The 14546-nt window shown below is 25.9% G+C and overlaps 1 protein-coding gene across 3 annotated transcripts in view; it reads left to right on the top strand.

Annotated features, from left to right (window-relative positions):
- unc-13 overlaps window positions 1-14546 on the top strand; it is a 347436-nt gene that overhangs the window by 58278 nt on the left and 274612 nt on the right. For all 3 annotated transcript variants that reach the window (XM_067268874.1, XM_067268872.1, XM_067268873.1), the window contains exon 7: window positions 13555-13603. In XM_067268874.1, coding sequence (XP_067124975.1) covers window positions 13555-13603 — 49 coding nt within the window. The remainder of the gene's footprint in view (window positions 1-13554; window positions 13604-14546) is intronic.

Here is a 14546-nt window from a genome sequence, read left to right as displayed (position 1 = left end):
AAAAATCATTTGCCTAGAAAACTTTTTTAAATTAGAAAATTCAGGTCATTGTTATAAAAAAAAAAAAAAATGTTAGGTCTTCAGGTCATTGTTTATAAAAAAAAAAAAAAATCTATAAGATTGCCCTGTTTAAATAAAGTCTTGATCTACTCATTATTTTTTAGCTCTATTAACTCCATTTGGCATTCATTTGATACATTGTCCAAGAAAAACAAAACTAGATCTCCAAATAATGAAATTCTGTCTTCAATAGCTTTAAAATCCCTAAAGCATTCATTTATTTCAACCTCTAGTAATTTAACTATTTTAAAAAATAAGTTTTTAGGAATAGATTCTTGTAATTCATTCGTTTCTAATAATTTTTGACATGATTCAAAGTGTGTAAAATTATTCCTTAATATTTGCCATGAGAGAACTTTTTTCCAAATACTTTAACTTAAATTACTGTGCAATATATTTTCTTTTCTTTCCTCGTGAAGTTTTAGATAAAATTCATTAATATGTTCTATTAAATCTGATAAGAAAGGAAGTTTCCAAACCCGGAGGATTATTTAGTTCAGCAATTTGACACTTTTCCTTCAAAAATATACCAAGTTCTTTTTGTAATAGGAAAAAATGGTGGAGCACTTTAGTCCATATTAACCATTTTCTGAATGATATGGAACATCTCCATAAATCATTTTAATCAAATTCAGAAATTCTTTAAATTGTCTGTGATTCAATCCATTTGATCATATGTAATTTATACCTGACACTACTGTTCTCATCACTACTTCATATTTTAATGTTTTCCAATCAAAGCTTGTTGATGAATGATGCAATGCAATATTAATGGTTACTGTAAATTAATTTTATACATTTTAGTATTAATTTTCCTAACTGAACCTGAATCAGTTCCATACATGTTTTTTGCACAATAAGATGTTACTTATTAAATTTTTCCACTTCAGTTTTAAATTCTGAAAAGTTTTTCTACATTTCTAAATATATATTTACCAGTTGTTGAATGTTTTCATACTACAAAGAGCTGATAAATCTTGCATTACATAGAAATTTTTATCAATTCCTCTGAGTATTGTCATAAGTAGTGCTGTGTCTCCAATGTTATTACTTTCATCCAAAGCCATAGAAAAATATTTGAAATTTATACATCTTTGAATTAATTGAGATTGAATGTCTTGACCAAACTCTTCTGTTTTGAACAACAACAACACAACACTGAGTGTAGTAAAAATGTACTCTACGAACCAATGACTAGTGTGCGATGAAAAAACAAGAGAGAAAGTTCTTTGTTAACACAGAGATTGACACCAATCTTTAAATGTCAAGATCGGCTAGCCATATGAATGTACATGTACATGTGCATGTGCAACATGACAAATATTTCTCGAGTGTCGAATTTGAATGATTCTTCAAATTTTCATAATCCAAGTGTTTTATGTTCCATCAGAAATTCCATTTAACACCTGAAGAAATGGAATTTAATGCCAAAAGAGAAAGTTCACCACTAATGTTTTCAAACTCAGGAGAGTTCGAAAACATTAGTGGTGAACTTTCTCTTTTGTTTTTTTCATCGCACACGATCCTCAGTGCACAGATCATAGTGTGTGTTTTTTTCTACTGTTTTGAGTTGTCATTCTTGAAAGTGTTATATTTTTAAAATGTTTAATCTTTTCTTGCATATACATTTTGGAGTTTTTAGAGGACACACTTTTATCACTTCTCCATCAGAAAATTATTTATTTAATTAAGCTAATTTGTATATGACATGATAATGAAAATGAATCTGCACATTTAGTTAGTTATGTGTTTCTATAAGAAAATTGCTTTATTTCTTTAGATTCTTATTTTAATGGAACTTAACTTTTTCTTCTTTAAATTAACTTATATTTCAAAATTTAAAAGTTGACATATATCATAACATAACTTAATATTATTTTTGTCCTGAATTTACTAAGGTTTAAGCTCTGTTTATTTAGGTGTTTGGTATTGAAATGTCTTTTTATGTTACATTCCTTTATAAAAGCTGTTTTTATTGAAGATGAAATAAATAACCCTTTCTAATTCTACAGAAAAATATTGTTTGCTCCAACTTTCTTTAAAAATACAATCTTCAGAATCAACTATCCTTTTTTAAAGGCATCCATCATTGTAAAATATTGTAATATTTTAACAGTAATATACCATAAAATTGAGGGTATTATTCATATATATAGAGAGAGTAATTCAAGAAAAATACAGTTATTTTTAATTGTTGCAATTTTTATTCATCTTTAAATTAAAAAAAATAACATTACTTTCAGTCTAGATTGGATATATAGTTCATATATAGTTAAATCATGGTCTGCAGCCCTTAAGCTTTCTGTATTTGGTCTTGATTTTAGTAGTGCCTTTCCCTTTTACATCATACTTTTCCTGATAACAATCAAGTTATGCTGGTCATTTATTTAACTCCATACTGGGGAAAATTGTGAATTGAAATCATGTAACTTCTAGTCCATACTTAAAGTTCATATATAGTTAATCAGGACTTCTGGCCCTAAGCTTTCTATATCTAGTTGTGATTTTTATGTATCTAACTCTGTTCTCAAGATTAGCATAGAACAAATAGAAGACATAGGTCTTCTATTTGTTCATTAGGTCTATAGGGAAAGTATAGGTCTGCAATTTGAAAATTGCAACCCAAAAAATAAATTTTATGAGAAATTTTAAATTAATTTAGTCTCATGAAATTTATCATACTTGTTCTGCTGCAACTAGTTATATGGAATTGAACTGATAATTCTTTCAAAAACAAATAAGATACCAAATAATAATACTTAAACTCTATTCATATGTTTATTTTAATTTTTCTTAATGTGATTCTGACTGACAATATCTGTGTTATCAAAAGAAATAGGCATTTTTTCCTTGTTTGTTTATATTCATAAAAATAACTGCCTATTGTAACTGTTGATTATCAAAATAAAATTTTTCTGTTTTGATGAATAGAAACAAGTTGCATCTTAAAACTTTGAAGAATTTGAAACTAAGCCAATTGAAAGAAATAAAACTATTTAAAACTGCAACTTGCAACAGTTTCTTCTAATTCAAAAAATGCATATGAAATTTTATCTAAAGAGAAATAATTTTCTTTAGAATCTTGATCATCACTAACTTGTAAATTTAGATAACAAATAACCTAGAAATCACTAAGCAAGTAATGGATACAGTAATTTATATAAAGCTTGGGGTTTGTACAGTATTTGTGCAAATGTATGTATTGTTCATAAGTGTTTATATTAAATGCAGACATTTGGGTTAAATAAAATACTTATCTTAGTGCAACTATGTACTGTACATACACTGTATATTTTTTAATCAATTCAAAAATTAAAATCTTCTTTTGTAACAATGTAACCAATGTAAGAGAAATTACTGAATACATGCATAGTGCCAATGTTAAAAAATTTATGTATAGAAAGCGTTATTAAAAGCAGTTTTATTTGATACTTGCCTGATGATGGTAGCTTTGTGCTATTGAAAGTGCTAGTGAACTATTTTATACTTTAAAAGTCACTGTTGGTAATGCCACAACACTTAAGTGTAGTTACTTTATATAGTTAAATGTTGGTGTGAAGTGTATTTTACTTTTATTATAGGAAGTATTTCTTCTTATTTGAAATAAACATGCAAATTAGATATATTATAAAACTAGTATATATAGTTTATAAAATTTCTGATTTCTATTATTTATACATGATTTTTTCAAATATTTCATTGGCCAAATTTACCAAGTACTACAGGCTGAATTTGGTTCAGGGAGACCATAGTTTGGACACCATTGATCTAAATCAATACAAAAAAAAAAAAAATATATATATACAATATTTCAATATACTTTTTTAATATATAATTGATGTTATGAAACCACTCTTAATCACTATATTACTATACTTCTATGAATTTTAGGAAATTTTTTAAAGCTTTGTTTCTTCAGTTTCTTTTTGACCAACCACTGGCTGAGTGGCTTAACCATTGAACACTGATAGTTGTGGTTCTTGTGGAGATTTTTAGGTTTATTTTGTGTCGAAAACCTAAATATGGACCATTCTCTTCATCCTCCCTGGAAAATTCCTCATATATTGTTTTATCCCATCAAACCATATCAGTTTCTTTTCATAACTTAATTTTTTTTTTTGTTTGAAATGATTTCAGAAAGAATCTAAAAAACTAATATATATCATTACTAAATAAATTTAAAAATCATATGCTGTTTACATAGTTTTACAGACCTAAAACTAAAATATAAAAGTGGACAATTTTCTTATTTTTATAAAAATTAAGTTTTTGTATAAGTTATTTATTATAAGAATAGTTCATTTTTATCTGGCATTATAAACCTTTATAAAGCATAAAAAGAAATAAAGAAAACAGCAAAATATGAGCTTTAAATTTTTTAATATGTTTTTAGTTAGACAACTGTTTACTTTGTGTGTGTTTATTTGTAATTAATCAGAAAAGTGAAACATTATTTTGATATTACACTATTTTACATATTATATGATGCTATTATGTATATAAAAAAGCAACAAAATATGTTTTTTTAAATGACCAGTTTTTATTGAGTTTTTTAAATTCTACTTTAAGTTCTAGATCAGATGGTGCAAAAAGATAGCAACTACCTATATATATATATATATATATATAAATCTTATATATCTTAAACCTATTGTTTATTTTTCAATACTATATAAATTTAAGATGTTAAGATTTATTAATGTTAGTATAATAATTATTTAATATAATTTTTAGACATATAAACTTAAATTACATTGTCTTATAGAAACTAAATAAAATTGAAAATAATTTTAAACTTTTAATATGTAACTTTAAATAATATTTTAGAATTCCTTGTACATTAGATTGCCATTTTTAAATTAAAAAATTTTATTATGAATTTTTTGTTTTACAAAAAAAATTTTTATTCTTGTAAAACTACTGAAAACAAACATTGTTTTCTTATTAACAGCAAACAATGTCTTCACATTTTGTGAAGACATTGTTTGCTGTTAATAAGAAAAGTACTTGAGTGATATGATATATAAAGCTGAATTAATTGATGCATCTTTAACAGTGGGTGATGAAGTTTCTACTTCAGTCTGAATAGTGGGAAGAATTCACTTTCAATTGTCTGTGCCTGAAGATGGTAATATAATTGAAAGCATTATCATTATTTAAACTTTACCCATTTATTTAAAAAGTGCATTGAGTATTCAGCTGATTAATTACAATGGCTAGTTCATCCTTATAAAAATTAGACAAAGATCAAACAACTTTTTATTACTTAAAAGTTCAAATATCATGTGTTACAATTTAAAATTTTATATAAATTTCTTCAAATTTCTTTTTAAATTAATAACAATTATAAAATTGCTGTTTTAAAATTCAAAATAAAATTTTCATAATTTTATATTAAATTATATTGGAGAATAATTATAATAATTCTGTTATAATTATTCTAGAGGCAAAAAGAAAATTAACTTGATAAAAGTTTAATAGAACAAAAAAACCAACTTCTCACACAATCCCTGTGAAGGATAAATCAACACACTAGAAACCTTTTTTATATTCCAGTACAAGAATAGCTTTAGATAAAAACATAAAAATACTGGGATATAAAAAAGGTTTTCAGTGTGTTGATTAATAGAAAAATTATATTTTATGTAAACTACCAGTTTCTTTTTTCATAAAGACATCAAGCTATTGATTTTCATATACTTTTTCTAACAATCTAAATTAAAAAAAAATATAGATACATTAGCACCTATAAATTTTATATACAGTTAGTGTTTGAGTTATTAAAGTTATTTTTGCTTTTAGTTGATCCATTTATCAGTCAATAAATTTTTAAAATGTAAGCTATAATTTGTTTTGAAACATTTTATTCAATATATCCAGTTATATTGATTTATTTTGCATTTTGAAATACAAATATATATGCAAATGTATTTATTAAAGGAATGAAATTTTCTATAAAATCTAATCGATATTCCTTTATATTCATATTGATCAATAAATTCACCAAAATTACTTGAATATTGTTAGACTAATATATCAGTTTGGTTTATATACTGTATTTGCATTCAGTTTTTGATATAATTTTACTAAAAGTTTTAAATCTTTGATCAAAATTTATTATGAAAACTATATAATGTGTAATCCAATTTTTTAATTTTAAATCTATATTTGCATTTAAAAATTAAGTTGAAAATATAAATTTTAGTGACTTTTTCTTCTTGATTGTTTAGATCAAGTTTTGCAAAATAACTAGAGGTATTTTATGTTCTATATTGTAGATATTAAAAAAAATTTGCAATTTTGAACATTTCTATATGGTCAAATATACTTGAATTCTAATTCTTCTAAACATTAAAACTTTTAGTCTAATATTTTAATCAATTATGCTTATTATGTTTATTATTAAAGTTTTAAATAATAATGCAAGGTTACAAATTCTGCCACAGAATTATTAATTTAAAACTAAATAAAACATAAAACGATGTATGGAATGAAAATATAATTATTTGTGATCAAAACAGTAGGACATTACATATTAGATAGCATAAGCAATAAATTAGAAGTATATTGATTTTGTAAACTGAATACGAATTATAATTTTTTTTTCTTTTGTACATTTAGAAGCTCTCCTTTTTTCAGAGTTTACATGTCATTTCATTATAGTCAAACGTGAGATGTACTTTTACTAATGAAATTAAATGGATTTTATATTATACCAAGTTTAAATTTTGTAATAACAATTATTTTTCAAAGTAAATATTAGTTACTAAACAGAATTTTTACTACATCTAAATTCAAAATTAAATGTAATGTCATGTATTACAGTGGCTATAGTGCATTTTCCAAACAACAACCTTTAAAATTCAACAAATATAAGCAGAATGTCAATAGAATGAAATTCTAAAAATTCTTTAATTTTGAAAATTAAGAATAATATGGATTATTTTATTACAATCAATTGGATTATTTTAATACAGTAGTTAAAGTTTCATTATTTTTACAATAATTTTGTAATTATTGTTCAGTATTGAACTTTATTGATGTTGGTGAAATATGTTTTGTTCATTTATCATTAGTGTGAGAAGCTGGGGGGTAGAAAGTCAAACTCTAAACCCCTTTTAATGGCGACAGTCTGGTGAAGACCACTCACATTGTCACTGGATGGCTTGTTATAGGAGGGCTATTTGTTTCAAGTGGGGAGGTTGTGGCTGTCAATAGGGTGCCTGTTACTCTGAATAACAACAGGTTGATAGTTTAACTAAATAACAAATTTAATAGAAAAATAAAGCATAAGATATAATATACAAGCATCAGATACCATTATAGCTATGCATTACTATGCTAGAGGTCAATGATCTAGTCCAGTGTTTCTCAACCTGGGGGTCGTGAAACAATAATGAAATCATTTTATGAGAAAAAATCATTTATTATAAACTTATAAACATTTTACTTACAATAAGTACACATGTAAAGAAAAGAAATTAATGTGATGGTTGCATTTGTTTTTCATTTAAAATTTTCTCCATATGTGGATCTACATTAGAAACACACAAAAGCAAATTGTTTTCGAGTGATAAAAGACGATTCCTGTATTTAGTTTTTAGCACAACCATAGATGAAAAACCCTTTTCACAGAGATAAGACATGGTGAAAGGGATTAAATTTTCAATGCTTCTGTGACTAAATTTCCATATTCGTGTCGACGAGCAAGCCAAAGCGTATTTGCATCTTCAGATGTAAATTGCAGTTGTAGCATTTTGTTGGCAGACATTTCGATGACCTGGTTGTGAATCTCAACTGATAACTTAACAGCAGCAACAACATTTTTACTAAATGGATTCAGTACCCATCTCTTCGAGAAATCATTTTTATCTTTCGGGAAATACTTTGTCAACTGAGTTTTTAGCTCATGCAAATGCATCTTCATGCAATTGAAACTGTGATGAATAATGGTTTCTTGTTCATTCAAATTTTTCTCAATATAATTAGAAGTGAGTGGGAACATATCCAAATTTTTGCTTTGAAGGCGAATAATCCAGATATCAAGCTTCTTAATGAATGCATGAACTTTGTCTGTCATTAATAAAATGTTTTTATCATGTCCATCTGTTTCTAGTAGCTTTATAAAAAACATCAAAAAGACATTGTCCTATTGCTTGACCTGGTACTATTTTGCAAAACAACATATTTTCTTTGATTGATGTGTCCCTATTGCATTCATATCTCACAAAACATAAGAACTGAGACATGTTTGCTACATCTGTTGATTCATTAAATTGAATACTAAAAAATTCTCTAGAACTCGCTGAATTATGATGAAAAGGTCCACTCCCATCTGAGGACCTTTCAGAAATCAGAGATAGAGTCAAATGTAAACTATCTGAAGGGAAAAGACCAAGAGTTATCCTCTTAAATATCCCTAACAGCATCACGGATGAAAAACTTATAGAAGTAATGATAAAACAGAACAAGATATGGAAGGAAATGGACAGCAACAGTGTCAGAGATGCATGCAGAATCAGTACAATATTAAGGAGAGGAAAAGCAAAAGAAAATTGTCGATATGCCATTTTATCAGTAACACTGAAAATCTGCAATATCTTAATAGCTCATTGGCATATCTCCATGTCATGGACTAATATACATGTTGATGATTTTATACCAATCACGCGATGTTATCAATGTTGTGGATTCAATCACCTTACATATGACTGCAGAGAAGAACAAAAATGCAGTCAGTGTTCTATGGGTCACCAATATAAGGATTGTCAATTACTGAATACAATACCATTTTGCGTAAATTGCAAAAAAGCTAATAGAAACCTACCACCAGATAGAAAAAAATCAACAAATCACAATGTACTCAGCAACCAATGTCCGACATTAGCAAAGTTGAAGATTCAAATGATTGACAAAACTGAATATGGATTGTAATCAAACTCTAAATAACACTCCAACTAACACAAATCATAATAGACAAGATAAAGACCATCACAATAATTCTGATGTAGGCCTTAATATTTTACATATTAATGCACAAAGAGGGAAAGCTTCAAGCTCTTTAATGATGTATAAAGCTAACAAACTTAAAGCTGATTTGATTTTAATTCAAGAGCCATATACAGTAAAAAACTCAATAATGAGGGTTGGAAATTGGCAAATCCTTTATAAAAACAATGGCAGTACTCCAAAAAGCTGTATAGGAGTGAACAATAATCAGATAGATATAGCACTGATTCCATGCCTTTCTTCCGAGATAATTACAACAGCTATAATACATCACGATCCCCCTATATATGTAATAAATGCCTACATATAGCCAAATATGAATGATGAGAAAGGTGTTAATGAACTTGAGAAGGTACTAAGAAAAGTAGATAGTGAAAATGTGATTGTTGCTGGCAATTTAAATGCCAAATCAGCAGTTTGGTTTAACATAAGGAGGATAATGGGGGCTGGCTGGTAACTAACTTGATGGAAGAGTTTGGCTTAGTCTCGGTTAATATGACTGACCTTTGGACTTTGGATTAAAGGAAAAGAGGGCTATCCGTACTTAGCATTGAACTTAGCCCTATTGGAAGTGGAAAGAAGAGAGTAAGAAAAGAGAAGTTAGGCGGAAGAAGAAGTAAAGAAAGATAGGAAGGTGTGAAAATAGCAACCATGAGGTTCCCAAGGGACCCCACGTGCGTCTGCATTGCCATTTATTCAATTAAAACAAGATGCAATAGAATACAAATGTGTACAGAATTAACAGTATATACAAAACGGGAGTACTTTTCTCGACAAGAGATTGGTTCAATTTGAACACAACACAATACAATATTATAAGAATACAGAGTAATATAAGTACATCGATGTAGTCGGTAACCAGTTTTATTGTTAATTAAAATAATGCTAGTTGCATTTTACAATAATATTAAGATATACAGTATTGAGATGGCTGGAGTATAGTGCACGTCGTACTGTGATAATGAAGATAGTTAAAAGGGCAACGGCTATTCCACAGTGTCTAGTAGACATTTGAAAGGTAACACATAATATAAAGAATAAACAAGATGTTAGATACATGGAATTTACAATTTAAAAAGTAGTTGACTTGGCTAGTGTTAACTAGTGATATGACTGACCGTCTGACTTTTTTCACACCACACACTAGAGGCTGGACAGATGTTTGTCTGGTGTCAACAGAACTGCCACAAATAGTAGACAATTGCAAAACGTTATGTACCTTGGCAAGTGACCATATGTTTATCTTTACGCAAACAAAACATATAAATATCATCAACAAGAATGCCCAGGTGAACATAAAACAGACAAATTGGGACCTCTTCTGTTACTTATGTAATGAAAACTGGATAAATTGACTTTCCACATTAATACGAAACAAGACATTGATATCTTTGAAACAAGACAGATCCAAATTTTGACATGATTAAAGTTGAGTTTTCTGAAACAACATTAACTTTTAACAGTAGCATTAATTAATAAGCCTAGGAATGAATGTACAGTTTTCTGGTGTGTGACAGAAAACTTCCATGTATATTTCTAAACTTAAACTAGGTTCAGTTGCTTGTTTTTAATCATTGTGATTATTTACAACCTATGCATGTATTTATTAAATCCTAAAGTTGGAACTATCTTATAAACAAAAGAAGATACATGGATACTTATTCTTGTTTATGCATGTATTCATATTAAAAACTGCATGTTTCATTTTATGACTAAACAATCACGTGACAGGTAGTCACATGTGCATTTCTAGGCTAAAATTGTCTTATTTTTGAAAGAATAAGGCTGTTTTGTTTTGAAAACAACCATTAAAAACAAATTTAATCTTAATAATTTTGATGGAAATGTATTGGTAAAAAATAAGAATAACTAAAGATTTATTTAAGTTTATTGCAATCAGAAGTAAGGAAACATCGAATTGTGCAATTTAATTTATAATTTTTAAGGAAATTAATTATTACAACTTTACTTTGTGTAAAGTTTTAATAACTAAGTCTTTATTTTGCTATAAGTTGAAATATAAGTGTAATTACTTAAATCATAAAAAAAAATTACAAAAAAAAATATTGAAAAGCATTAAATGTAAGTTTATATACTTACATTTAATGCTTTTTAATATTTTTTTTGTAAAATTTTTTTATCCGATTTAAGTAATTACACTTAAGCTTTTAGGAAATTGACTAAGCTTTTCTAAGCATTTTTAAATGTGTGTATTAAATTTTCAAAATTTTATTATAACATATAAACAAGTTTAAGTATAACTTACAGCAAGTAGTACAGCTACTTAATCTAAATAATACAGGAAAGAAATGATTTATTTTATAAGTTAATTTAAATTTATTTCTTTAACTGTCTTCTAAGTCTTTCGAGAATGGATTAGAGTAGATTTGAAATGTTAAAGAAATAAATTTCAATTAAGTTCTAGAATACAGGATTTTTTCCAGTAAGTTTTAGTAGAAAAAATTTTGTATCCTATATTAAATAATATATTAGTGATACTTATCTGTTGATTTTTTTACTGTATATTTTATTACAGGTAAAAAAAATACAGATAAAATTTTTATATTTTTATGTTATTGAGAGTTATTAATGATTCTATATTTTATAATTTGCATTTTTATAAATATTTAAATGCTGAAATAAGGGGGGGAAACATGAGTAAGGCAAAGAGAAATAATAAAATGTTGAAATTTGTTATTTTCTACATGGAACAGTTTATCAATAAGAATGACCAATACACACTTCTGAAACATTGATGTATTTTTCTTAAAGTCATACTTAGAAGTAATCAATGGCTAAGTTCACTTATTAACAATTTATTATTAAATTTTAATATGTACAAATAATTTTAGAGATTGGAGCAAAAGTTAATCTGAAAAAAAAACAATATTTCTTGTCATTTCTAAAGTTCTTAGTAACACTGTTTAATTATAATATTCAATCATTAAAAAAAATTAGGAAATGCATCCTAATTAAGTAAACCCATCATTTAAATTATTGGTTCTGATTGAATCAGTCTCATTAATTATGAACTTAAGTGTAAATTGAATGCATTTAAATACAGTTCTATAGAATTACATTTTTCTCATATTTGATCCATTATTTCTTGATTCATTAAAATTAAAATTTGAAGAATATGGTTATATAAATAGAACTTATTCTGTATGCTTCTGAAGATAACAATCATAATGAAAATTTTAAGTTTCTTGACATGCCTAAGAATGTACTGTACATGCAATTTTCTGTCATGTAATTGCTTAGTCATGAAAACAAAGCACAGTTTTTAATACAAATATGTGCGTAGATTGCCAGACAATCACAATGATTAAAAAGATGCAATCAGACCTAGTTTATGCCTGTAAATACATATGTAAGTTTTCTGCTGCAGAACAGAAAACTGTACATGCATTCTTAGACTTATTCTGAGAAAAATAAAAAGAGAATAATGGAGAAAATATTTCTTATTTGATTGATACATGCTGTGCATATTTGAATTAAATTTATAATTTTTTATTTCATTATCAAGTTAGATACTTTATTATATAAGATGTTTTAATATGAAAATTTACAGGTTTGATTTGTTAATCAAGTAGTTTAATAAACTCAATTAGTTTCAAATTATAACAAGAATGATTAAACTAATAAATTTGGTCTAAAATCAGGCAGTCAGTCCACCATCTTTAAACCAAATTCATTAGACTAATCATTTCTGTTACAACCTGAAATTAGTCTGGTTTATTAGACTTAGTTGAGTTTTGTGTATGTTTATATATTAATTTTAATTTTATACTTTTCACAGAAAAACTTTTTTCTTTTAATGAATAAGTTATATAATTATAGATTAAAATTATAAATAAATGAAAAAGAGAGATTGTTGTTATATAATGTCTTTTTTCTAGAATCCTTTAAATTATAATTTTTTTTTTCTTTTAATGGTTAAAGAAAATATTAAATAATTATATTAAAAAAATTTACTTTGATTAAAAAGTTTTAAGGTTTTATCCTTTCATAATTGGATTTTTTTTCCTGTATTGATATCATGAAAAAATAAAATAAAATAATTTGAAATAAAAGCATTCAATATTGCTGTCAGTAAATTTAAAGAGCCTGACTTCTGTGCATTTAAGCCAAAGTGCTTTTGCAAAATATAATCAGTTTGTTTTTCTAGAAATCCATTTATTCTGATGGTGATCTGAAAGAAATATATTGAATTCATCAGTAGCTCTTATTAACTGCCATTACCTACATAATTCTGTTTTACAGCTCCATCAGCAGTTATTTAAAAAATAAAATCTTATTAAATATTAACTTTTTCTTTTAAAAACAAAAGAAAATTTTTCCAATAAAATCTAATATTTAATAATGTATTCAGTTCTGCAACTTAATTATTGAAGAAATTTCTTTAATAAATTTATTTTAAAATATTTTTTTAACGTATTTCGTAAAAAGCTTTTATGTAAATGTCATTTCTTTTATTTTTAATAGATGATGTGCTTAAGGGAACAAGACAGAAGATATGCATGTCCAATGTATTGTAAGATGATTTAAATGATTAATATAAATATAATTTATAAAAAAATGAATTTTTTCTTATTAAAATTTTAACTTCTAGTTACTTAACTATATTTCTAATTACTATGTTAAAAATATATTTATAATATATTTGATTAAGTGATTTAAATATAAATTGTTAAAAAGGAATTTTGTTATCATTAGCAAAATAACTTTTTAATAGTTTTATTATAATAAAATAATATTTTTATATAATTTATCAGATTAGCTCCAGAATTCTAAAACTTTAGACCTTCAGAATATTTTTAAAAGGAATTTAAAAAATATAAGAAGTATATCATTAGCATTTTTATAGATATTAATATACATGAAGTTTGTTTTTATATGTTAAATTATATTGTGTATAATAAACATAATTTAATATATAAAAATAATATCTTTATGTAATTCATTATTTAACTTCAAACTCAAAGGTTAGGAACCTTTTCCTCAGTGTTCTACTTTTGTCACTTGGCATAGAAACTATAGAGAGAATAGTTGAAAAAAATTATACTGAGAAATATGCCATTGTCAGTTTCAGACACATAAGTTTACAACTTACATTAGTGGGCAAACAGTGATAGATATTATTTGTCAAGACAAACATGAAATGATGAAAGATAACAAATCTTCATCACTAAAAGATTTGAGATAGAGCTTGTATTGTGTGTTTTCTTAATATTGCATGCTATTCATTTTAAGAAGCCAGTTTTTACTACAGATTAGTTTTTAGAGCAGATAGTATCTCATTACCTGTCTCAAATATATGTAATCTGCAGTAAAAATAGGCTTCTTAAAATGAATAGCATATAGTATTAAGAAAACATACAGAACTGTTCATAAGTAAGAATCTATAAAGTGTGTGTGTATTTATATAAATTACACTATGTATATTACTTTGTATAGTTTTAAAAATTATAAAGAAA

This window comes from Centruroides vittatus, unplaced genomic scaffold (assembly GCF_030686945.1).
Source record: "Centruroides vittatus isolate TY-2023 unplaced genomic scaffold, ASM3068694v2 contig_341, whole genome shotgun sequence".
In the NCBI taxonomy this organism is placed as follows: domain Eukaryota; kingdom Metazoa; phylum Arthropoda; class Arachnida; order Scorpiones; family Buthidae; genus Centruroides; species Centruroides vittatus.
Note: the sequence above shows the minus strand (reverse complement) of the source record. Positions and strands in the feature narration are given on the sequence as shown.